Source organism: Aquila chrysaetos, chromosome 17 (genome assembly GCF_900496995.4).
Source record: "Aquila chrysaetos chrysaetos chromosome 17, bAquChr1.4, whole genome shotgun sequence".
In the NCBI taxonomy this organism is placed as follows: Eukaryota; Metazoa; Chordata; class Aves; order Accipitriformes; family Accipitridae; genus Aquila; species Aquila chrysaetos.
In genome coordinates, this window is record NC_044020.1 from 8481600 (window position 1) to 8507422 (window position 25823).

At 37.8% G+C, this 25823-nt stretch overlaps 1 protein-coding gene across 4 annotated transcripts in view; it reads right to left on the bottom strand.

Annotated features, from left to right (window-relative positions):
* The window catches only part of KDM7A (lysine demethylase 7A), a 72374-nt gene that overhangs the window by 36743 nt on the left and 9808 nt on the right, over nucleotides 1-25823 (bottom strand). For all 4 annotated transcript variants that reach the window (XR_005934198.1, XM_030040770.2, XM_030040771.2 and 1 more), the window contains exons 2-5: nucleotides 10569-10654; nucleotides 3217-3334; nucleotides 2188-2348; nucleotides 86-227 (exon numbers count right to left, since the gene is read on the bottom strand). Coding sequence is in view for 3 of the 4 variants with exons in the window: in XM_030040770.2 (XP_029896630.1) it covers nucleotides 86-227; nucleotides 2188-2348; nucleotides 3217-3334; nucleotides 10569-10654 (507 nt within the window). In the remaining variant the exon portion in view is untranslated. The remainder of the gene's footprint in view (nucleotides 1-85; nucleotides 228-2187; nucleotides 2349-3216; nucleotides 3335-10568; nucleotides 10655-25823) is intronic.

Consider the following 25823-nt stretch of genomic DNA (forward strand, 5'->3'; position numbering starts at 1 on the left):
CCACTACAGACTTTATATTCCTACACATACTGTTCAGCTTAGTGAAAACCACTTCTATGTTCAATGAATTTAAGTCAGTACTCACTTTGTGTCCGAGAATTCCAGGCTGATCACATTCAATACTTTTGGTCGGTCAGGATTTGTGAAATACTTAATATAATTATGGAGCTTCATTTTACTGTCTGCTTGTCTTGCTACATCTATTACATCTATCACTTTGTCACCACCTGTGAAAAATAGGATGACTTTCTTAAACCTATCGCAGATAAAAACAGCCAATTAAGGTGCTTGAGAGAAATTTAACTTTTTTCCAGCCTTTATCAAAACATTCCTGCACAAAAACTCCACTGCTATCAGTATTCTCTTGGAACAGAGACAGATCAGTATAAAACAACTTTTTAATAGGTCTAACTTTAATTGCTATAATCAGCTAAGGACAGAAGTCAAAACACTGTAAAAAAAAAAAAAAAATCCTCTTTCCTGTGGTTAACCAAAAAGAAAAAGAGCAGTACAGAATGATTGCAACTGGCTTAAAAAAAAAAAAAAAAAAAAAAAAATTGGGTTTGTGGCTGCAATTGGAAAGACTAGCATAGAGAAAGTTATCACGGCAGATCTATTCCTCACTCTTCCTATTAATCATCACCACAGCACTTGAATATTTAATACAAGGACCACTGCGAATTCTTCACAAATAATAAATCCTACTGCTTACAGCTTGTCATTCTTAGCAAACTGAACTAAACTTGTGCCATAATTTGGAAGTTATTAACGTTAAAAACTATACAGGTACTCCTTCGCAAACATTCTACAAGCCCACTCCCACCCTCCTTATATACAGGCATAACTTTCAAGCACACAGTAATTTCATTGAATAATTGTCATGAGCGTGCTTCACTTCCAAAGGCAACAAGGATTGGTTTACATATTGTGTATTTTGAAGCGATATGTCCATAGAACTAGACAAGCAAGAAGCAACCTTTAACCAAGAGAAAGGACTAACAACAATATAATAAGAGTAATTGTTTTATGTCCATTTAGTTATACAATGGTCAAATTTGACAATTAACTTTGGAATGCTGGAATATATCTAAATGTACATTATAAACACAAAGTATGTTAAAATTGCAAGTTAGTATCATCTTGATAAATTCCAGTTGGAATAGTATTTATTCAGTTTTCTTATTTTTAATTTCAGTAACAGAATGGTAAATCTGTGACATTCCAATTTTTTCCCTAAACTGGAAAACCTGGCAGGTCAAAATATATGTATGAGAACAAGACCACCAAGTTTCTCTCTGAATCTCAAGAGGCAGTATTCCAAAAGAAAAAATTCAGAAGTATCAGAATGATAATTACACTTTAAAGCAGAACACATTACTGTTTATTATCATCATAATGGTAACAATATACCCTATACTACATATTTCCTACATTCTGGTGCCATTGTAAAATGTTGATGGACAGAAAAACCTACATTCAGCACACATCATTATATTAGGTTATCACAAGAACACAGACAAGGCCATATATAGACTTCTCAACTGTATGTTACAGGAAATGTCATATTGCAATTAGCTCAGTCTCTATTTCTCTGTATTGCACACTTACATGAGGCTGAAACAATTATAGACTGTCAAGAGATCTGATAGGAAAGAAATGGTCCTTGGGAAGCTCTAGCTCTCCTGCTAAAGGAAGCCAAGGTAGGAAATTTTCCAGGAAGAAAGATTTAACTCAGAAATGCCAATTTACTGAGCCCAAAACATTATGTTTTGCAATATCCTAACCAATGATTAAACTTTATTGATCACAAGAGTGATTCATTCAATTCCCACAAAGAATACAATCTTAGAAGTCATTACACTTTATTGGTTTACAACACATAGCAGAAAAAGAAACCTGCATTCCATGTTTAGCTTGCACCATAATTAACATGTTTGAAAGTTGAAAAGTAAGGCTGCACTCCTATTACATATCTACCACACACACACAAAAAAAAAAAAAAAAAAAAAAAGAAAGAAGGAAGAAAGAAAGAAAGAAAGAACCAAAACCCCATAGCTTTAATTTTACTTTCTGCTAGTCTTCAATTTAGAATATGTATTTAGCACCCTGGAAGCTCTTATAATCATGCAAATATTTATTTTAATTTACAGACAGGATCATTTGTAAGTACTCCAGAGTGACTCTTACCTACATAGCGTTCCACATCTAAAACAGAGAAAGTTGGCGGAGGAAGTCTGAGCCCCAGACCATCTAATTTAGGAACCATAATGGGAACATCAAACCCATGTTTTTCCAAATATCTTTGTGTTAGCTGGCTTCCATGCATTTTCAAAATTACTTCATCAGCACTGGTGGAAAGAAATAATAGAATATTACCATGACTGAAAAAAAATAAAAATATGTCACCGTTTGTGGGAGGACAGATGGGAACGGCTATATTTGAATCCAAAAGAAATGGACCCAGTACTATTACATTAAGCATTTAACTAAAAGACAAAGAAAACAACCTAAACCAGCAAGGAAACATTTACTGTCATGCATAAGCTGGGAACTCATTATCTTTCTGTATGACTGAACACAGTAATTTAAGAGGATGGGGAAAAGGAATTCTCAGAGAAGGCGTTCAAGTACATTTTGGTAATGACAACAACCACCTCCTTTAAAGAATTGTAAGTCATCATGTTTCAGTGAGATAGCCTATCACAGACAGCTCAGGATGAAAGTACAACACATGTTTCTCCACCTTCCTCTAAAGCATGTGAGAATGGATAGACTCCCAGCTCATATAAATGTTCTATGTTATTTGGAATGAAACTGAGGACTACTCCTGGACTAGAGGAATAGACAGACAATATTCTGACAGTTCAGGCACAATAAAGAAAAAGAAAAACCAACCACTTATGCTACTGCCCCTACACCCCCACAAAAACAAACAAACAAAACCCAAAAAACTCAAAACCCCCCACACCACCCAGCAGCAGTCCCGACAGACAACATAACTCAGTGCAAAACTCAACAGAGGAAGCTACTGCATGAAAAGGCAAATGCATCCATCTGAAACAGGGATGGGGCAGGGGGGGATTCTAAAAGAGGAAGAAGTCATCCTCAACCTTAATTTTCTGAAGCAGAGAAATGTTAGTCACCTCCCCCAAGACACACTCAGCTGACAACATTTCTCTATTTTTTTCACCGAAATGTGTAAGTAAGCTTCTGTACCTTGGGAAACAGCGAGCCCGCAGCTGTTTAATGAAGGTCCGTGTTCCAGCCTGCACTGGTTTGGAACCATCATCCAACTCTGTGTAGTCATGTCTGTGCCAGTTCCTCCTCTTCTTCACTACAAGTTTCAGAAGGATTAACTTCGAATTAGTTAAATCAGATGGCTCAGATTAGCAGTCATCCCACCAGAGATCCAGACATGCCTCAATCATATTATTATGATGAACAAACCTTATTGTTTATGCAGGTGACACTCTACTTATCTGCAACAAACAAAATCTTCAGGACACCTGACAGTAATCCTCTATACTTCTATAGCTCCTTCTATGTGAGAACCTCAGTGCACATTATACATGATTTAAGACTCCATATCCAGTGCAGCACAAGCAAACAGCAGCAGCCTGAAAGCTGTCCAAATCTAAAAAGTCAGCAACAAAACTAGAAGTAGAACTTTAATTTCCTAAAGGTGACTTTTTTTTTTTAAATAAACTGAAGAGTTGTACCTCTTCAAGATCCATAGACTTCATTTTATGCATTAACAAAGAATCAACACGACCTAATCCCATTGTGCTATCTCACCATACGAGCATACCCATATCCAGTCTGATAATATTACTACTATTCACCACCATATGCTATTTGAAACCAAACCACCTTTCTTTTATATACTACTTAAGTCTCTGTAACAGTTTTGGGCATAAACTGTTTTGGGCAGGTGTGATCTATACTATGCAAGCACAATACATATAACGCATGCATTGCGCCCCAAAACAACCAACTTCTGAGTGTTTTGAAGTTTTAATGCACTGTTACAGCATATTAATAAAGAACATAGGATAAATTAATGTTCTATTACAATTTGGGGCATCTGAAACTGATAGTTCAGTAGCAACTAAACTGCATTTTTAACAGTTCCCTGTACTTCAATGGCCAAGGAAAATGAAAAACTAGCCATTCTCATAAAAACTGTTGTGTTGGTCTCCCCATAACAAATGACAGACACACACAAATGAGAAAAAAAAACTATTTTCATAGAATCATAGCATGGGTTGGGTTGGAAGGGACTTTAATGATCAGCTAGTCCAACCCCCCTGCCATAGGTAGGGACACCTTCCACTAGACCGAGCTGCTCAAAGCCCCATCCAACCTGGCCTTGAACAATTCCAGGGATGAGACATCCAGAACCTCTCTGGGCAACCTGTTCCAGTGTCTCACCACCCTCATCATAAAAAAATTCTTCCTTATATCCAATATAAACCTACCCTCTTTCAGTTTAAAACCATTACCCCTTGTCCTGTCACTACAGGCCTCAGTAAAAACTCATCTAAGTCCCCTTTATATATTGAAAGGCTGTAGTTTAGAACATTGTAAGCTGTATGCAGTCTCCCCAGTAGAATTTTTTGGCCTTAAGTGAAGCAGAGGACAAAGTGACTTACGATATCATGGTGACCTTACTGCCCGTCTTCAAATTTTCATTATTTTGTGACAAATTATTTCATAATGGTTATTTCATTAATTCATCTTCATCAACCACTCATTTTGTATCTTGATTTATAAAGAACACAAGCTTACTGCTTTGAAAGCAAGCCCTTGGTTATATCATCTATCTGTTAGCAAATTGCACTTTGGAGCACTTTCTGCCTATACAAATAAAACTGTATCTCTTGTACTCAAACATTCAACAGGCTGAGAAGTCCTACTAAATTCCCAACAGGTGCCTCGGCAAAAAGGACCACCATCTCATCATCTGGGAAAGTGACTCCAACAGTGCTCAACTCGCTACCTTTTTATTGACTTACCAGTATATCATTTACCACACTAAGAAATATACTAAGGGCACAGTAATTTTTAGGTTGCGTTTCAGTTTTTCCTAAAAAAGCCAAACTCTGCTCTACAGCATTAGATAGCTGCTACTGGAAGACTGCCCCAAGAAGATTTACTGATACCAGATCTACAATTTAACCACTAATATTAAGCAGAAATTTAGTTACATCTGCTGAGGAAACACAGAAGAGGGAAAAGCTACTGTTACTTGTCAACACAAATGGTGTTTTACAGGCATATACAAAACAGCCTGCAATGCAAATACAACACTCAGCTGAACAACTGTATTAATACAAATTTGAACTTTATGGAAGAGCTCATTCCTAAGTTTACCAAAGTCACGATGCACCCAAAATCTAAAAAAGTGCTAGCAATACTGAAAACACAGCTAACGGTAACAGGAAGATAAGGATTTAAGACGGGAAAGAAAAAAGTAGTTTCTAAAAAGTAAAAAAAAAAAAAAATGCTGCTTCTCCAGAAAAAGAACCAGTTGGTTATACAGGAATAACTGACACCTTATGTAGTCATTACACATAAGAGGTAATTATTCCTACTGATAAGCTGTTTCCTACAGACGTGACAAAATGTACCCTTTAGAAGACATTCAAGAGAATTAACTGACATTCATAGCTATTTGCTAACCTGAAAACCAGTGCTGAAGAGCCTGCTTAATGAGCCAACTATCCAAATACAGTAAAAATTCATAAATAATGAAGCCAGGTTTATTAAGTTTTCAAAGCTATTTTCTCAGTCATAAAAAATAATACAAGAAATTAGTGGCTAATACTAATTTGCAACAGAGTATTTTTTCATAAATTCACTGCTGTTATAACAGCTTATGAAAATTGTAAGATAAGCTGCTGAAGAGATTTTATAGCACAGCACCAACTTTTAAAAATCTGTCTTTCCAACACCTAGAAATCAGAAATTAAAGTCATTCCTTTACTTAGTACTTGGCAATGTATATCATCCTTCCATAAGTAAGAGAATACTGAAGAACAGAAAACAGTAACGGAAAGTTTTCCTACTTACATATCTGTTAATTCTAGACCTTTTATAACCCCACAAGACATTACAATAACAGTTGCAAGAAAAATAATTTACCTGAATGGATCTTCTTGCTCAAATTAAAACAAACAAAAAAACCTACATAAATTGAAATGCATATAGAACAGCTCCCCCTCTCAATTACTCCAAACTAGTGGAACAAACTAGCGTTCACCCTTGCTGTTCCTCAAAACTGAGGCACAACCTGCTGTGACAACACTAAAAATACATACACTAGAAGTACACTAGACAGTTGCAGGAGGGTTGAGAAAAGCAAAGGAGTGCGCTGGAAGTTTTCATGAAAAGTAAGCAGAAAGCTATTTTTAAGTTACATTCCTTATAAACTCAAAACAAGGGGCCAATAACTGTAATACTTTAGGCAAACACTATTCCCTGCCTTCTCACACTACTACTCTGCTTGCCTCAGAGGCCACATGTTAGACTTCAAATGGGGACCATCGAGAGGTGTACATCTGTACAATGAGGCCCCAAGTCTTGGAAGTGGTCCTCTAGGTGATTCCCAGTGATCAAAAAGGCAAGAGAAATGTTAGCATAGGAAGTAAATCATACATACCACATACAGTAACATACAGTAAATCATAGAATACCACTTCCAAGGCCTAGTATATCATCTCATATTGTCAGCTCAGACCAAACACTGGCATTACTACCACATTCAGAAAAAACAGGTGGGAGGATAGTTACAGAATTTGAGAAGATAAAACCAGATTAAGAAAGTAATGTCCTGAAAACCACAGTCCTGTTAACATTTATTGCACCTCGCACTCTCTTAAAGCTCTGGATTCTAGAGTCTGGTGACAGACCTGACTCCCAGCATTTATGCAAATAGAGCATTTTCAGACTTAAGGATCACTGAGAAAAACTGGAAAATAACAAAATATAATATGAAGACTCTAAACCAAGTAAGCTAAGAAAACTCCGTAATGTATTACTATTTTTTTAAATTGCTCTTTTTTTTTATTATTCAGGATTTGGGGATTAATTATTCAGCATTTTACACGCACTGCTGCTTACTAACGGTCTTGTAAAATTGTTGCTCTTCCGAATCAACAAGAGAATTTATTTTTCTTTGAAATACAGGAAGAAATTGATTGGTTAATTTGATCTTTACATCTGACTACGCAGTAGCTTACTGAACTGATTGCAGTAGTTTATTGAAACTTTTACATAATCAATTTTGTAGAATACTGAAAGTAACCATCCATTTGGTAGTACGAAGGATGTGTTTCTTGCATATTTTTAATAAATTTTTTGCACTACATCATTTGATTAGATGGATTATATACACAAGTGTCGGCTGAAATCACAGATATACTTGCCCTCTTAAATCAAACAGCTGAATTTTTCTCTCTTTCAAAACTCCTTTAGACAAAGGGATTTTAGAATACGAAGCTGTAAATAACAATGCTTTTTTTATTTATGTACATAATTTCATATGATTGAAGCACTCTGGAGCATTGCTACAACACTTACAGTCATGAGACATTATCAGCCTCTCTAAAGTAGAGCCCAAACCACAAACTAGCATAGATTTGATTCTGACAGCTTCACTGAGAACAATTAAAAAAATTCCAGGTGAAGACATATTTCAATATATCACCTCTGCTTGGGTTGGTAAGTGACATGTCTGAAGCTTCTACTAAATCTAGATGATCTACTTACTTGAGGCAATATGAAGTAGTAAGGATAATTTTTACCACAGATTCTTGTCTTTTTGAGAAGACTTCTAACACAAAAATCACTCTTATCTCACTGTCAAATTGCTGCAGGTGAGACAGAGCTTGCATTAGAGCCAGCAGCCTCTGCATTACAAGAAAGGTTATTCACAGGCTTCATGGTGGAACATACTAGTTCTCCCAAATCAAGAAGAGAAAAGAAGTTTCAAATTTACTAGTTTATTATGTTGAAAGTCAGATATGATCCCCCTTCTACTCCTCCTCCTAGTCCCTCTATTTCACAGAAAAAAACAGGCAGAAAGGTAGGGAAAGAAATGGCTTTTATTTGTATTCTGATTTACAGGAGAGACATGCAGATTTTTAACTGAAAATGACAACTGGAATACTAAAAACTACAAGCATGTAAAACAGCGTTTATCTTACCTTTAAGCCCCTAACCTAAAAGTAGCTAACTCTGAATTCGCATACTATACAAGATACATATCATGCAACATACATTAATTACATCAATAAGTAATGCTTTATCACTTTGTTCATACTCCACAAGACTACCACTGAGGGTGCAGATTCTAGATCTTAAGTCACTGCTGACTATAAATCATTATGTGGTCTTCAAGCAAAAGAAACCACATTAGAAAACACAAATGACTATGACTTAGTGCTTGGAGGTTAAAGACACACAGTGCATATAAACATTTTTCAGGTCTGAACATAGAAACTTAATTCATTGTTAAAAAGGTGAAATTCATTTTTACATGGTTTCCTTTTGAGAACAGAAGTCATGAGGAAAAATCTAGGAAGTTCGATAAAGCAGTATCCTTTCAGTTGTTACAGAAAGACAAAAACTCTTCCATCTTTCCACTGCAGAGCTCTACAGCAAATTTATCTACTGAAAGGAGAACCAAAGAAGATATGCCTCTTGCTGCTCTGTTTCACAGACTCCTCTGGCAACTCTTAAAATTGCACAAGGACCTTGGTGGAAATTTGTTTATAAATCAGAAACCTGAAATTAGGAGCTGCATAACTCTCAAAGGCATAAATAGGAAGGAAAAAAAAAACCACACACACAAAAACCAAACACAACACACCACAAACAAACAAACACCACCCACAGGAAGTTCCTATTCTCAGATTTCACTGGACTGTTGTGGCATATAGCCTACAATCATCAAGAACAGTAAAACAGCTAACTCCTACATTTTCTCCAAGTTGCCTTCCTAGGTATTAGAATTTTGATGATTAAAATACAGGAACCTTAAGCCATCTTTTGGATTTCCTTTTTTTTTTTTTTTTTTTTTTAAACTATGATTCCCTAATTTTCATTCTCTCACTCTGTCAAGTCCAGATTGTTTTCTTCTAGCTCTGTGCGCTTTGATTTCTCTAATCCATAGCAGTGGCTCGTATTTTATTCTCTCCGCATCTCCAGATCAAGGAACCTTTCAGGATGGTTTGTTTGTTTTGTGTTGGTTTTGTGGTTTTCTTTTATCAGCTCAGAGTTAGTCATGTAGAACCAGCACCTTCTAAGTAACCAAACTAATCTTGAATGTTCTTCTGAACAGTCTTTTTCAGTTGTACATTGTACTGGGTTTGTGTGGCAAGGTTTTGGTAGCTGGGGGAGGCTACAAGAGTGGATTCTGTGAGAAGCTGCTAGAAGCCTCCCCCGTATCTGACAAAGCCAATGCCAGCCAGCTCCAAGATGGACCTGCTGCCAGCCAAGGCCAAGCCCATCAGTGACAGTGGTAGTGCCTCTGGGATAAAAGATTTAAGAAGGGAAAAAAGTTGCTGGGGCACAGAAACTGCAGCCAGAGAGGTGAGTGAGAACATGTAAGAGAAACAACCCTGCAGACACCAAGGTCAGTGAAGGAAGGGGAGGAGATGCTCCAGGCGCCGGAGCAGAGATTCCCCAGCAGCCCGTGGGGAAGACCATGGTGAGGCAGGCTGTCCCCCTGCAGCCCAGGGAGGTCCACGGTGGAGCAGATATCCACCTGCAGCCCGGGGAGGACCCCACACCGGAGCACGTGGGTGCCCGAAGGAGGCTGTGACCCCATGGGAAGCCAGCACCAGAGCAGGCTCCTGGCAGAACCTGCGGATCTGTGGAGAGAGGAGCCCACGCTGGAGCAGGTTTTCTAGCAGGACTTGTGACCCTGTAGGGTACCCACGCTGGAGCAGTGTGTGCCTGAAGGACTGCACCCCGTGGAAGGGACCCACGCTAGAGCAGTTCGTGAGGAACTGCAGCCCGTGGGAAGGACTCACGTTGGAGAAGTTCGTGGAGGACTGTCTCCCATGGGAGGGACCCCACGCTGGAGCAGGGGAAGAGTGAAGAGTCCTGCCTCTGCAGAGGAAGGAGCAGCAGAGACAACGTGTGATGAACTGACCCCAACCCCCATTATACCTCATCCCCCTGTGCCACTGCGGGGGGGAGAAGGTAGAGAAAATCGGGAGTGATGCTGTGCCCAGGAAGAAGGGAGGGGTGGGGGGAAGGTATTTCAAGATTTGGTTTTACTTCTCATTACCCTCCTCTGGTAGATTGGTAATAAATTAAGGTAATCTTCCCCAAGTTGAGTTTGGTTTTGCCCATGATGATAATTAGTGAGTGATCTCTCCCTGTCTTTATCTCAACTCATGAGCCTTTCATTATATTTTCTCTCCCCTGTCCAGTTAAGGACGGGGAGTGACAGAGCAGCTTTGGTGGGCACCTGGCTTCCAGCCAGGGTCAACCCACCACAAACATGGACAGAAAGAAGACTGAAAGTATAAAATAAAATTTGAATAACCCATACTTACTTAGAGAAGGTCCATGGAGAATTGCACAGTTGGGACAATGGTACAGATCAATGTCAACAGCATGGTGCTCCTCTACCCCAACACAGCTGGAATAATATTTTTAAAATGTTAGTGAGAATACATGCAAGATTTATTTTTCAAGCTAAAAAATAATTAAATCTTAAGTTTTTACCAGAACATGCTTAGTCTACAAATTCTTAATGAGATACCAAATTACCTCAACTACTGGGCTGACACATAAATTTTGAATAATAATTTATCGCTGAACAGAGAACACCATTTAAAAAAAATAAAAAAAAAAAATCACGAAAAGGAAACAAGAATCAAATTTCTTTAAAAATGTGTCCACAACATATACCATTACTCCTCAACACCCCCAAAAGCTTTGATCCTAATTACAGGAAACAGCTTATGCAAAATCATTCAAGCAATTTGCCTTATAAAAGTTATGTTTTCAAAAAAATTCTAAAGTCTCTATGCTGTCAATTTATAGATGATACCATGGATTTTTTTCTTGTTTTTTCTTTCCTTTTTTTTTTTTCCTGCAAAAAGCACATAACTGATTCCTACCCTCCAAGACAAATCAATGAAGAATATTTTCATATTCTTCCTGAAATCTTTACAACTAGTACTAGCTACTTAAGTTACACAAGTGACCCCACAAATCACTTTGCAGAAGTGTTTTTGTTTTAAAATAGCAACAAGTATTTCAAGGAGCACTTGAGAGATGTAATGTTTTCCCAGTGCCCATTTTTTCCCAGATACAACAGTCAAAGTGAGATTAAAGTTGAAGATGTTTGTTACAGTCATGACAAAGCATCTACACTGCTGTGTATCTAAATAACACAATTTAACACAATTTAAAAGTCAAAATGAAGTACATTTTCTTAGAAGTTGAAACACTAGAGGTTAATTGGAGAAGACATGCTTTTGCACAAAGTTCTCAAGAAAAAAAAAGTAATCCCTACTTGCTGGTAGAATCTGAATCTTAGCAGAGCTCTTTCTCTCAAAAGTCATTGGCACTTACAAAATTGCTGACTTCTGTATAATACAGAAGCAAGGCTACAACATGGAACATTTACACCAAAATTAGGTATTTATATTCAATGCATTCTAGTAACATGAGAACTTGAACAGTACTCCATTCAGGTAACCCGTTTCGTATCAAAAGTGTAATGACAGCTTAAACACTGAAGCTTTGAAATGATCCAGCTACACAAAGTCTTTTCCCTAGCAGCCTAGTGCCAAATCTGCTGACACGCTCCAGTAAGTGTCAGTACATGCTGCCAAAACAATATACTGAACAGTCTAGCATTCAAAGCGCACCAATGAGCAAATCAAATCTGAAACTGAAGAGCATCTCCCATGTAACTATCAATAAGTACACCATTCTGAATTCTCTATGAACAGATTCAGCTGGTTCTTCTACTTCTCCATTTGCTACATACCACATGAAATTTAGAAATTATATAGCTTTTTCATATACATACTATTTTAAAATCTAAATACAAAACTCAGCTGCCACAGGTCATCACAATTCTTGCAATATTTAGTATCTGTTTCAAGACCAACAACTACAGAAATCGTTATTACATGAAAATTCAGCTGACACATAAACAAAAAGGAAGGCAGAAGCAGTCTTTAAAAATACATGCCCCATTTCCTTCTGCTTGTGTTCTCTCTCTTTTTATAGAATAGATGAGTGACTCATAATCCTATGTATAATAAGAAAACTGTTTTAAAATGTACACTCTAAAAGCCCCAAATGAGAAGGCTGGTTTTATACATCCTTAGGAATTCCATTATTTTAGCTAAATTTCTCATTTTTTAACAGCTAAAGATATTTATGTTGGACTGTATCTTGATCCAAGTTTGCACAATTATTCAAGGAAACACAGTACTCCATGGGAAAACTTCACTTACTCCCTTTCCTTTTTCTTGGTGTTTGATACATTCATCATCACCCCACTCAGATTATCTTGCTGACTACCAGTAAAAAATTTAAATCAAAGTATAGTAAAAATACCTTCAAGCTTTGACAACTGTTTGTCATATTCTGTTTAAGAATGTTAATTTTATTGTCTCTTATAGAATGTTACAGATAGCCTGAAAATAAAGCAGAAATTCTGTTAAAGTACTAAACACTTTCTCCGACTTGATTAATTCCATAACCTTTCATGAAGGTACATGGGGTTTTGTGTACAGAGACAGCAGGTGACACTGGAATGGTATTAGAATAGCTGGAATAGCCATTCAAGAAAGCAAGCAAACGTTTTTGGTCTACTATTTATGCCCTAAACTCAGAGCTAACTGGAAAGGCAAAACACTAACTGGGAGATACTGGAAGTGAATCTAGTAGCAGATACCCGACTGATGCAAAGGGCAAGTGAGGTGCCAGCACCTCCAAGAACAAGCAGTGCCAAGGATGCCAGAGAGCATATCAATCACATACACCACCATTACAAGTGACTTTCCTGAGTCCCTTTCCCCAACGCACACAGATGAACCTGACATTAATCATTCTGGCTACTAGCAAGTAATCAATTACTGTCGTAAGTGCAACTTCAGACCTAGAGCATCAGAGCAAGGTCACCAAGAGGTATCAGGGAGCCTGGAAAGCATTAACATACTCAAACACAGTAACACTCCCAATCCACTAATGTATTCCTGAATGAAGTATCATTATTACCCTTCACCTCGCCATCCATTTGGATTGAAATGTCTTTAGTGTGTATTACCTAGTTTCTGAATTGCTCATCTCCTGCAGGGAGGCTGTAGACTAATCCTCAGGAATGGTGAAAAGTTTACAGTATTAACAAAATAAAAAATAAAATACAATAATAATAAAAAAAAAACTAACTGTAAGAGACTATGCAAAAATACATCTCTAATTCTCTTCATGAAGGTGGAAGGCCTGAACAGGCCCAATTATACTTGAAATGGTTCTAGAAGCAGTAGCAAGGTAGAAAAATTTAGTTAAAAATAGACTCCACGGTATCAGTCTCTGAGTGGTCAGACTTTCATAACTTCCCCAAGGTGTCTAGTATCAATGCAAGGTCAGCAAAAGGTAGTAGAAGAATTGGGGAAGTGCTAAGTTTTTTCACATACAAGAACGTACCCAACCCTGGCAACTGAAGAAATCCCTTGCTACTCAAAGTTCGAGGAACCAATTCTCCAGACTTAAGTCTCACTAGAAGGTGGATGGTTTTGATTTAGTCTCAAATTTCCATTTGATTATTTGAGATATGTAAAAGGAGCAAGTGTAAATCAAAAACAATCAGAAGAGGACTATCTAACGTATCTGATAGATACCAATGGACTTCTGCTGTTCTGTAAAGGTAAAATAAAGCTTCTTTCATGGGACGGTGAGAGGGGGGAAAGTCCTGCAGAGGCTGCTCTCTACTGCAGTATTGCTATTAATTTAGAATTTAAGAGATGAGTACAGATAATTCGGTATGACAGATTCAACAACCATTTCACAATTATGCTGGAATGCCTTGTACAAGGAGTTTGCAAACTACCTTTCATCTTTTCCAAGCTTTAAAGTTACTGAAAATTACATTTTCCAAGATCCCCCCTATATTCTTCCTGAATAAACACTATGGGTGATGTTCTTTTTCTTTCTCTACTATCCTATTTCTGAACAAGAACTTGGCACATCCTCTTCTTCAAGTCCACCCTTGCAGCAGCACCCACAACCTTTCCTTGCTATGTCTCAGAAAGCACCGCAGGCTTTATCCGTAAAAGGGGAAAAAAGCACATGTCTTGACATCCAGTAGGAAAAAAATCAATAAAAATCCTGACCAGTGGAAAAATACTAAGAGTATTAGAGCATGTTCCCTGTTACTAGGAATGCAGGGCTATAGACAATTACTAGGGGTATAGGCATGTTTCCTATTATCCGACAGAGCAGATCCCCAAAATCCTTTTTCAATTTCCAGTTATCCACAGAACAGCTGAGAAGAAACAGATACTGAGTCCCTACTGTGTCTTAACAGGATGAAGAAAGGAGTAAGTCAATTCTAGAGGTAGCAAAGATTCATTAGTAACAGGACAGCCTTAATTGCCCCAAAACTTCAGTCACTACCGCAGGGTACAGTCTCATATAATATTAAACTGAATATTGCTGTTGCTGCTGAAAAAAGATCCCACCCTCCTTCCTACAACTGTCTGACCATGGACTTCCATTGTTTCTCATACAAGATCTAAACCATCAGGCAGCCACGTGACACGTCAGTTCAACAGGCTGATCCAAAAGAAAAAAATGAACCACCATTCAACTCACTTTTTCAGATAGGCTTTAGACCCTAACAATAAGATTCCTATAAATAAAAAATAAACAAAATGGTACATGTTACAGTTATATGCAGTTATTTAACAAATATATAACTTAATGTTACTTTCAAGACATGATATTTGAAATATTCTGTTATTTCACCCCTACACTTTTTTGTCTTTCTAAAAATCTTTGCTAAACAACAGGAAAGAGATGTCTGTTTAGCAACCTTATGGCAACAATATACACATGTAAGAAAGAGACTGACACTTGCTTTTTTAGTATCAGGCCTTATTACTGAATGTCAAACCATCACAGATGAGATATATTTCTATTAATATACTGAGCAAATAACTCTTAGTAGTAGGCAAGTATCATAGCTTTCAGTTTACCTTTATGGAAGCTTTCAGTTTTTCAGTTTACCTGTAACAAGGTCTGCAGTTGCTACTTTCAGTCCTAATCTGTTTGAGTGTAACAAAACCCAAAATACTATTGCATTTATTATTCATGCACATTCTTCTATTGAGAAAGAAAATCGGTATACGCAATTTCTCACTCAAGTAACAGTGCTCTTCACTCCCTCAAAGCACAGAGGCTAAAATAAATAAAATCAGTGCGTTACATCTTGTCAAAGAGCGCTCAACTCCACAGAATAGATTCTGACAAGTAGAAAACTAATAGGAAAATTATGATCAATGGAACAAATCTATCAAGTTACATAATGATACAGGTTCAGTTACAGATGCAACAAAACCTTCTACCTACATTTAGGGATGTAGCCATGTATTCAACATAATCACCACAGTACCCAAAATCTCAGGGAAACAACACTGACATACGTTATTTGTACACTGATTCTTCCATTCCATAATTCCAGTTCGGTCTGAAAATGAGTTGATCTGGTTTTGAAACAGAACACATGCTTTTTTCCAAGATCTGGATTTTAAGTACAAGTAGTTCAATTTATTGAAATTGCTAGAATGAAGTTAAGAGAGAAAGGGCCATTACTTTTACAAAATACTTTGACATCTGAATATTTGATGTAATCAGCATAATCTTACTTCTCATCATCTACGTTTATGAAAAGATTGGGTGGAGAGCTCATTTTCTATACAATGATTTCATGTAACTATTAGGAATTTAAGCAAAAGAGTAAAAAGACTGTTCAAACTGCAGTCAAAAGAAGTACATGCTCAGGAAATCCAAAGAACTTCACATGCAGAAATCCACACTGAAGTCAAACAACCTTTTCACTACAATGTAAGACTGTTAGGAAGAGACACACAGTCCAGCTAAATTCATAATAGCATTGACCATCATGGATTACGTGTAACAGTTTTATGAGAAGTACTTTTCCTAGTGACAATTTCCTGACAAGGCCACGTTAACATTACCAAAGTACTTCTGATGTATTCCTTCTGTTTAGTATCATCTATTAAGCACATACCCAATTTCTCCCTCTTTCTGACACCAACTGAAATTTCTACTTATTCTTCCCAACCAGACTGATTGCGTCAAGCTGCTTTGAAAGAGTATTTATAATGTTTTTGTTCCTGTCCTTTTAAAATCATTGTTTTACAGAAATGAAGGTCTGAAAGAGCCTAGATCTTTTAGTGTGGATTTTAGCAAAATAAGCTGCCTCAAGAAGATCCGAAAAATAACATTTAATAAAACTGCAGCAGACCTCAAAACTAAAGACCATGCAGTGACAGCAGAGAGAAAAGGCATTTTAAAAGCAGCAGTGATAGCTGAAGGCCTTATTTCAGAGTGAAACCAATGAGACAAACCAGGATGATACCAGCAAGTGTATCAAGACATAAGATTTATAGGAAAGAAAAAAAAAAAAAAAAAAATATATATATATATATATCGATCTGACCTGAAGAAAATTTTTTTAGCACTTTAAAACCAGTAATCAGTGTAACCCTTCACATAGGAAGCAAAGCACTCTGCTCAGGAATTCAGAAAGATTCTCTGTAGCAGTTCAGACTCCCACCTTTCTCCATTCATTCTCCCAGTGTGGCCAGACTGACACACCAAAGAAAAGGAGAAACAACAGCCCAATCTTACTTCAAGCACTGTGTCTCGGCGGAGTTGCACCTGCTAGAAGCATGTTGAAGTAAATGAGAGCTATCCTGTCCTTCCCACAACTGATGCAGGAAAAAGGATTAACATTGGATTTCAAGTAATTCTAGGAATATTGGAGTCCAAATTTATCTGACCACAGCTAACATGAATTTTAGTTCTGGTTATAATGCAAAGTCTATAGCGGCTTTGCTTTCTTATTAGGTAGCATGGGCCTTACATACACAAAAGAATACACGTATTAGTTATTTGGTTCAAGGAGAGAGGGCATTGGAAGGGGAAGAAAAAGGACAGAAATTAACTGTCTCCCTATACGCTGACAACAAAGGTTTTCTAGGTCTTTAAGAAAGTTTTTCCATGATGTATTTTTATCTCCTCCTCAAGACTCCAAGCCAACAAAAGTTTACCTCTTCCCCTCTAAGATATTCCAGAACCTAGTAAAAGCCCCTGACACATAACTACGTCTTATTTACATAATTTGCCTTACTTCAATTCCCAGTCAGGGTTATTCTGTTACAATTGTGCTTACAAATGAGAAAAGAAAAAAATAATCCTAAACTTACAACTAAACAAAAATAAGTACTTTAAAATAATACCTACAAACCGCAGAGGCTTTAAAGGCAGAACCACTGCTCTGTCTTGATTCTATGAAAAGAAAAACAACAACAACAACAAAAAAACAAATCACAAAATCTTCAACCTATTTAAAACAGCTGCCATAGCTATCTTGAAAGAGACATCTTAACTGAGTGCCTGTGTGTGTGGTTGTATTCTACCCAACAACAAACTACTACCCAAAATTGCTACCTTTATTTCCCTAGCAGAAAAAGAAAGAGAAATAGGCTAAGCTCTACTACAGAGATAACAAGAGGGTGGAAAAGGGAAGTCAGTATACAAGTTAATTAAACCTTCACTCATTCAGGAATAAAGCAAATATGACAACTGTAATACAGCATATGAAGGCCACTCTTTTTACTGAAACAAGATATAAAAAATGAAATGTAAATAAGCTTTTATTATTTTAGTTATATATTGTCTACACACATTCACTTGCCTCAACTTTTACATTCTTAGTTGTTCGTCTTAACCTTCCTCAGCGCCAACTTGCACACAGACTCCTGTTAATTATCACTCTGTCTCTGGCCATCTTAATGCAACATTGCATATGATGTGGTTTTAAGTATTACTGGCATCCCAAGTCCTTTGACCACAATCGACACAAATTTCAGTTCCAGTGTAGTTTCCTATTAGGTAGCAAGGGCCTTTTGTACACAGAATAGACATACTAGCTGCTTGTAAGAGAGAGGGCATTGGAAGGGGAGGAAAGAAGAGAGAAATTAATTGAATCGCAAGCACACAAACAGCCTATGAAGAGAAACTGAGGTTCAACCCAAAATGACAAACAAATCTTAGGACGCAATGACATGATATAGCTTGCATTGATCTAACAGCTTGCAGCCACTGGAAGAGGCAGATTACTCATTCCCTTCCAAGCAAGCACTCCCACTCCCCTTCCCTGCAATGGCCCTGGTACTTGTCTGGTTACAAAGGCAACCTGTTTTTCACTTGCTTATCCAACGGAAACTAACCTAGCCAGTTTTTTGCCTGTTTACCAAGTTAGCTTAAGGCACCATCAGACAACTACCAGAGCCAATTCACGAGAGGGAGTGGGACTATGTAACCTAGAGAGAGGAACATGAGAAGCAGGACTGCCCCTTTTGGCAACAGAAGTCGCTAGACCCAGTCAGGCCTACTGTTGACCTTCACCTTCATTATTCACTAATACTCAGTACTACTCCGATCTAATAAATTGCCAATAGTTTACCGAATAGATTACAGGGAACATCCCTCCCTGCATCTGAAAAACTTCCTAGAATTTAATCATATAGCCTGCACAACATCGAAAAAGATGTTACTAAGTTCCAGAGATGCATACATTGGCACTAGATGCCGTAAGTGAACCAAGGTTTTTTAGACAGCACAACATTTAAGATGGTCTTGTCTGACTGCCTTTAGGTATCCCAATCCTTCTTTGATGAAGTGTTTAGTTTTATCAGTTCCTTGAGACCAGTTATCTGTAGCTCCAGCTACGAGAGTAGCTGAGGCAAGTACCAGGCAGATGTATGACTTCATGCCACTGCCAATATGTTATTTGCCTATAAAACACTCTTTCCAGTAATTCACTGAAGTACAGCCGTAACTATAACAGTCCAGAAAAACAAACAAGGAACCCAAACAGTTTGAAAACTACATTTCTAAACCACATCAAACACAGCTTTCCATAAAGCAGGACAAGATCAGAAGGACAGATTTTCAGCTAGATTCCCACCTCCTAGTTTGAGAGAAACATGATGACCATTCTGAAGTGTGAAGATATCTACCTGCTCTTAATAAAAGAAGTATCACTTTATGGCAGCTTTTAGGGAAACAAGAAGACTTAATGTTTAATGCTCACTCACAGCAGTTTCTGAATTCCAGAATTACCTACACCCAAGTCTCACAAAAAAAATTTATAATAATATTGTTATGTAACAAGTGTCTCTTTAATACTAGATACTAGGCCAACCACCTCTTTTAGGCGATCTGCACTGTATATTAAAAGCAGGTTTTAATTTATTTGGGAATTTGTTGGTATGTCTTCAGGAGTTCCATCTCCTTCTCAACAGGTAGAAGTGTTGACTGTTCCTCATCAACGAAGGGCATGGACTGCAGCCTCCTACAAAGAGAGTACTAGCTGGTTATTCCGGTTGCCTAATAAAGATGAGCTGTTTAGAAAGATCAGGTTGCCTAATAAAGATGAGCTGTTTAAAAAGATCATGAAGCATGACAAGTACTATCAGTACTGTGTTATTTTATGCAACACACAGTCTGTAAAGCTTTCGACATCCTGAGTAATGCTGTCAGTAGGCACCATCAGACCTGTGTTGTTCTCAAGCACAGTGATAAAAAAAGGTTTGGAGGTGAACAGTAACAAACCCACAATGGCTTCCTAGCCTGAGGGGATTGATTAGGAAGTTAATTATTGTTTTTAAACGGTGCCCCTTCATTAGAAAATTATGTCAGGCATGATTTGAAAATATGACTTTCTGCTAACAACATCAGGCAATACCCTTTTCTGTCTCCCATGTTCTAGCACCAGTAACCAGTATTAGCACAACCTTAAGACTCCATTGCTGCAAATCCCTTATTCCTGGGTTACTATAGGACTGCGTTGCTACTTTTACAGACCGCAGCAACACCAAACTTGGCTTCAGCCTGCTTTATACACCTTTTAATTGGCTCCTTACACCAAATACAGTTTATCACCTACCTGGTTTAAAAATTTCTGAAACAGACTGGTTTTAAAGATCTCCTGGAGCCTCCTACTAAGTAGCCTTAACACTCACAGTAGCATTCAGAGTCTCTGCAGCTGTTCCCAAAATGAATCTTTTATTGCCTTCAAAATTCAACTCATTAAATAGGTCTCCTTTAAGAAAGAAAAAAAAAAAAACCAAGACATTTTTAAAGTCCTCTGCTTCTCAACTGTGTAATTCTTCCTCCAGCCTACAATATTTTTCAGACATTGCTAAGAACTTTTTAGTAAGCAGAGTAATTTCTGCATCTTCTAAGCACAACAGAAAATAATATATGATGGCTCCTATAGCTTTGAAATACCTTACATTTCTAAGGCAAATAGACTTGCAGGCAATAGCAAGTAGAGACAGATGCTTCATTTCTGAAGAAATCTGAGAGCAAACTGGCTCATCATCTCTAGCTCACCATCCTCATTTCAAACGCAGATGGAGTAGCTGATTACATTAACTTCTATTTAAGCTATGATACAAGCAAACTGTTTCAGATACACAGATAATGAGTTTAAATATCAGATGTTACATTGGCTGGCTGGCAGAGCAGTAAGTAGAATAAGCTCCTTCAATCAACTAGATAATGCCTATAATTTAGAGATCTTTATTGGATTCTCAGCTCTTTATAGAGGTCCAGAGGGGCATACAGGCCAAAACTGCATCCATGCAGTCCATAACATATCAAGAAGTTACTGTTACACATTATTCCATCTACAGAAATCTAACTGTTCAATCCTCTTCAGATGGAATTAATGAAGCACAGTAATTTTCAGACCACGTGGAAACTTCAAATAGTGCAGAACAAAGCTAACTAGAGTTTGGGGGTTGAGTTACATCAGCACTAAGATTTAATTTTATCTGCATCAATTATTTTTATTCTGGGTATAATTTGACATTCTGATTTTAATCTAAAACTCTAACTGAAACCAGTTTTGTTCTTCCATAAGCTATCTAGAATCATGTATATTATTTGCAAAAGCACAAATTCACATCTTTTTTTCTAGATTTTACACGCAAACACTTTTACAGGTAATCTTTACTTCACAGTCTATACTACTCAGCTTCACAGTTTTTAGATGGGGAAAAAGATTTTATCCGTGTATCACTCTAGTGTATGTATATGTACCTCTTACAATGCCTTCTTCTTCATAGTGGGCAAAACATGAATAATATTTGAACAAGAATGCTCAAAGAAATGCATGAGAAAAGAATGAAGCAGGAAGCAGAGGACCTACTACAAAAGGTCCCCTGGAAATGAGTACAGACATTTACCATTCCTGTAAAAACTACAGGAGACATTATGGTTCACTTATTGTGAAAAATACAAAATTAATTCTTCAGGAGAAAATTCTGACTCAAGTTTTGCTTAATTGTTTCCATGAGAGAAGACAGGAAGCCTGCCAAAGAGCAACACGTCCAAGTGTTTTATTTTGGGTGTCAATACTACAAGAAGTGATTATATGAAAATGTTTTGATAGAAGCTAAGTAAATTACGTCTTTGCAATTCAAGACTCATTCAAAGTACACATTATTACAGGTCTTAGGCTTTGTCTGCAAGGGTAAGCTGCACCATTACATGCTGGAGGCCAACTGGCTGGAATGCAGCTCTGCAAGAGAAGGACCTTGTAACCCTGATGGACAAGCTGATCATTATCCAGCAGTGCAACCTCATGGCAATGGCGGCCAACAGCCTCCTGGGCTGCGTTAGGAAAATGGTTGCCAAAAGGTCAAGGGAGGTGATCTTTCTCCTCTACTCAGCATTGGTGAGGCCACACCTGGAGCGTTGGGTCCAGTTCTGGGATCCCCAGTAGAAGAGACGTGGACATACCGGAGCAAGTCCAGCTAAGTGCCACTAAGAAGGTTAAGGGACTACAGCGTCCTTCATATGAGGAGAGGCTGAGACCTGCAACCATTCAGCTTGGAGAAGAGAAAGCGCAGGGGGATCTTATCAATGTGTGTAAATATCAATACGTATCAGTTCCCCTGATGGAAAGGGAAAGGTGACAGACTTTGCTCAGTAGTGCCCAGTGACAGGACAAAAGGCAATGGCCACAGATTAAAGCATATTAAATCCACCTGAACACAAGGGAAAAAAAAAAAGTATTTATTTACTTTTTAGCTGCTGGAATGATCCAACAGTGGAAGAGGTTGCAGAGTCTCCATCTGTGGAGATACTCAGAAACAAAGTGGACACAGTTCTGAGCAGCCTGCTCTAGCTGACCCTGCTTGAGCAGGGGTGGGACTGGACTAGATGATCTTAAGAGACTCCTTCCAGCCTCAGCAGTTTTGTGATTCTGTGAAAGTTATTTATTAAATCAAAATTTTCTAGATTAATTTGGGTCTATCACTACACTGTTACAAATCTAGTTTAAACCAAAAGTAAGACTACCAGAGGACTTTTGTTCCACAGCAACTGATACTAAGTGGATTAGTTAAAATAGCAAGTACAACAGGATGCAGCCTTGGAATGAATAGCTGTAAGGAACAAGTACATTCAATCCAGAGTAGAGAAGAATCAGGGAGAAACTGCAAGAACATGGAGCTGGGGGGGGAAGGGATACATCTATATAAGGGTATTAGGGCAATATCCAAACAGGGAATGCTGGCCCCTAAAGCCCACCTAAATTCAGAAGACAGACAGCTAACCACAGAGGTACCTACACTCACCTGACACCTCACCACTTGACCTGAAAATTCCAAAAGCTCCATCTATTCTGCTCACCTTGCGCACCGAGCCAGCATGCACCACGTTCCCCGGCATCGAAGCCAGAAGGCAAGCACAGCTGCCATATTTTCAAAGTACTGGTCACTAAAAAGTAGTTATGAAGGAGAAGTTATTTTGTTTTTCCAAGTGAGATGGCAGCAGTGGTTATTCAGGTTGTGGGAGTTCAAGCCCACACACCTCAAGGGAATGTTCACCTCCAAGTTACTTTTTATGTAAAGATACTCTTTATCTCCCCCACTTACTCTGCAGAAAAGAATCCAAGAATTATGGCCCCAGAACAGAACGTAACATGACCCAAACATAATCTTCTGGTTAGAGCACTCAGACATTGACAAGATTATCTTGAGTTCTGGTCCCTGCTCCTGACATCTGTGAATACATACATACAGTGAGCATCCATTACAGCACAACCTTTTGCAGATCTTAAGACATCCTAATACTTTTTCTTAGTCTTCTGATTGAATAGTGCTTCCTACAGGGGCAAAACAGTCTATCCCCTGACTATGAATGCACTTGTTTTTCTTTAAAAAAAGGCAGGCTGTCAATTTCTCTAAATATTTCAGAACTGGTGAGGGCTTTACATTTGCCTAAAATCTGACTCAGACCTGCCAGACTTTTTGGAGTACAGGTAACACTTAACTGTTGTTGCTTTTCTGGTTTGAAAGTGGTAGTAATGTTTTGCTTTCCTTTACGACCTCTACTAACATAATCCAAAAGCGCCAAAAAGGTTTTTCTTTAATAATTAGCAAAAAGCAGTAAATACGTCACATGAGAATAATCGTTTACCATGAGTGTTTCCTAGATAAAGATTTAGAGGTCAATGATCTCTAAAGAGCCTTTAATGAGTTCAATAATTTACTGAATGCGAAGTATTAAGCCATTTTCTTACAATTCAATTACAGAAGAAAAGTTTATTTATCAGTTTTGTATTACATAGCACAGGCTATGAAACTAAGTAAAACTAAAAATACTAAGAAAAAATAATCAAGCTATTTGAAGAGTGAGGATTCCCCATCCTTACAATATAATTTGTAGTACGTCAATTTAAATACACCTAGAGTCAGCTTTCTTTAAAAAGACAGCTTTTACTTTTAGCAATTCAACCGATGGAGTTACACAAGACAACCTCAAACTGTGTATTTATCACCAGAAAATGTAAGAATTAAGATTGGACTTGATGCAGCTGATTCAGGTTAGATTCCATTCAGAGAAAGATACAGAAAACTACATTGCAAATTTAAATTAAAGTTGAACATCACTTCTTATTTTCTGCACACCGTAAAGTGGTTTCCATCAAATCAAAAACTCAACCATGCATCTGTATCAGCATCAGCAAGCCTACTGGCTGCATTAGAACTTGGATCTTCCACACTTCACTTCAGAGTGATTGGTCATTGCAACAGATATTTTAGCACAGAGGCTTTCTTTCCACTCACAAATTAATGTTCAAATTTAAAACTCCAGACTCTTGCAGTACAAGTTAATGTTCTCCAAGTATTCTTTGTTCTGATACCCATTTCATTCTGCACTGTCTTCACTTTCCTGTCCTCTCCCTCCAGCTTTTCACTTAGAAGACCATCTCTTCTTCACTGTGCTGCTTACTCCCTTTGTAGACACCTCACGAGAACAGAAAAATCTCCTAATCTCAGTTCTGATTTTTCAGACACCTGATAACCAGAAGTCTCATTCATCTGCTTTGTGCCTGCTACAGAGTTTTGAAAAGGAAGTATCTGCTTTACTCCCAGCCTCTTAGCATATAGTCAGTAAGTTTCCAAGAATGATCATTTAGAGATTTACAGTTTTTCTTCCAAACACATATGAGGGTACACATGACACTGGCAAGCATATGAGGGGATAGAGAACACTTCCTAACAAAAACCTTGTTCCAAAGTATCATGGTGCACAAACTTCATAGAAAGCTGATGAATTTCCCGGAGGCTCAGAGCAATGCATACATTCACACTGGGAAGAGACTTGTCCAGCTTCCTCAGGTTGGCATTATAAGAAACAGAATTTTACTATACAGTATATAAAACACATTTACCTGCTACTTCTGTCTCCAAATTCCCCATTAGATGTACCAAAAAAAAAAAAAAAAAAAAAAAACCACAACAGAAAAATAGACTATTCAAAACATTAGTAAATGTGTTATAAACAGCACATGATATTTTACTAGTGTTGCCCTGGGATGGTATGGAAAATTGGAGACAGAGGCTTTCCTGCTTCAAGCTGCTGTATGGTCCACAAGCAACTCCCTGGGAATTTTCCATGTAGTTTGCATTGGGAACTGACATCATACACTGCAGGGATGCGCTCACTTCCACTCTCAGCACACATGCTCCAAGAGCAGTAAGGAATGCGTTGCAATTCACTCTTAATTCATGATGTAAATGTACCAGTCCCTGTTTCATGTAAGTTTAGTCCAGACAAACAAGATGTTTGCTCAAAATCATTTCACTGATCATTCAACCATATTCAAAGGCTAAAGCTTTATTTTCAAATGTTTTACTACTTTCTCATGATTTTGTCTCATTTCCTTATCCCCCTCCCCACATAACATCGCTGTTTAAGACTGTGTGTAGCATCAAAGAAAAAAGAGAATTAAATGCAGTGCTACCCTATGAAAAACAAAGGTTCAGCCAATTAAGGTAGAGACATGCATTGATGTTCACATGCTGGGGGGGGAGAAAAAAGGCACAAAAGCACTAATGTGCAATAAACAAACAGGATTCTAGAGATACCTGGGATCTATTCCTTAATGTGAGGAAACTACTTCTGAGAAAACACCAGTTGTATGTGAGGCATCTTCGCAAGAAGCAGGTAAC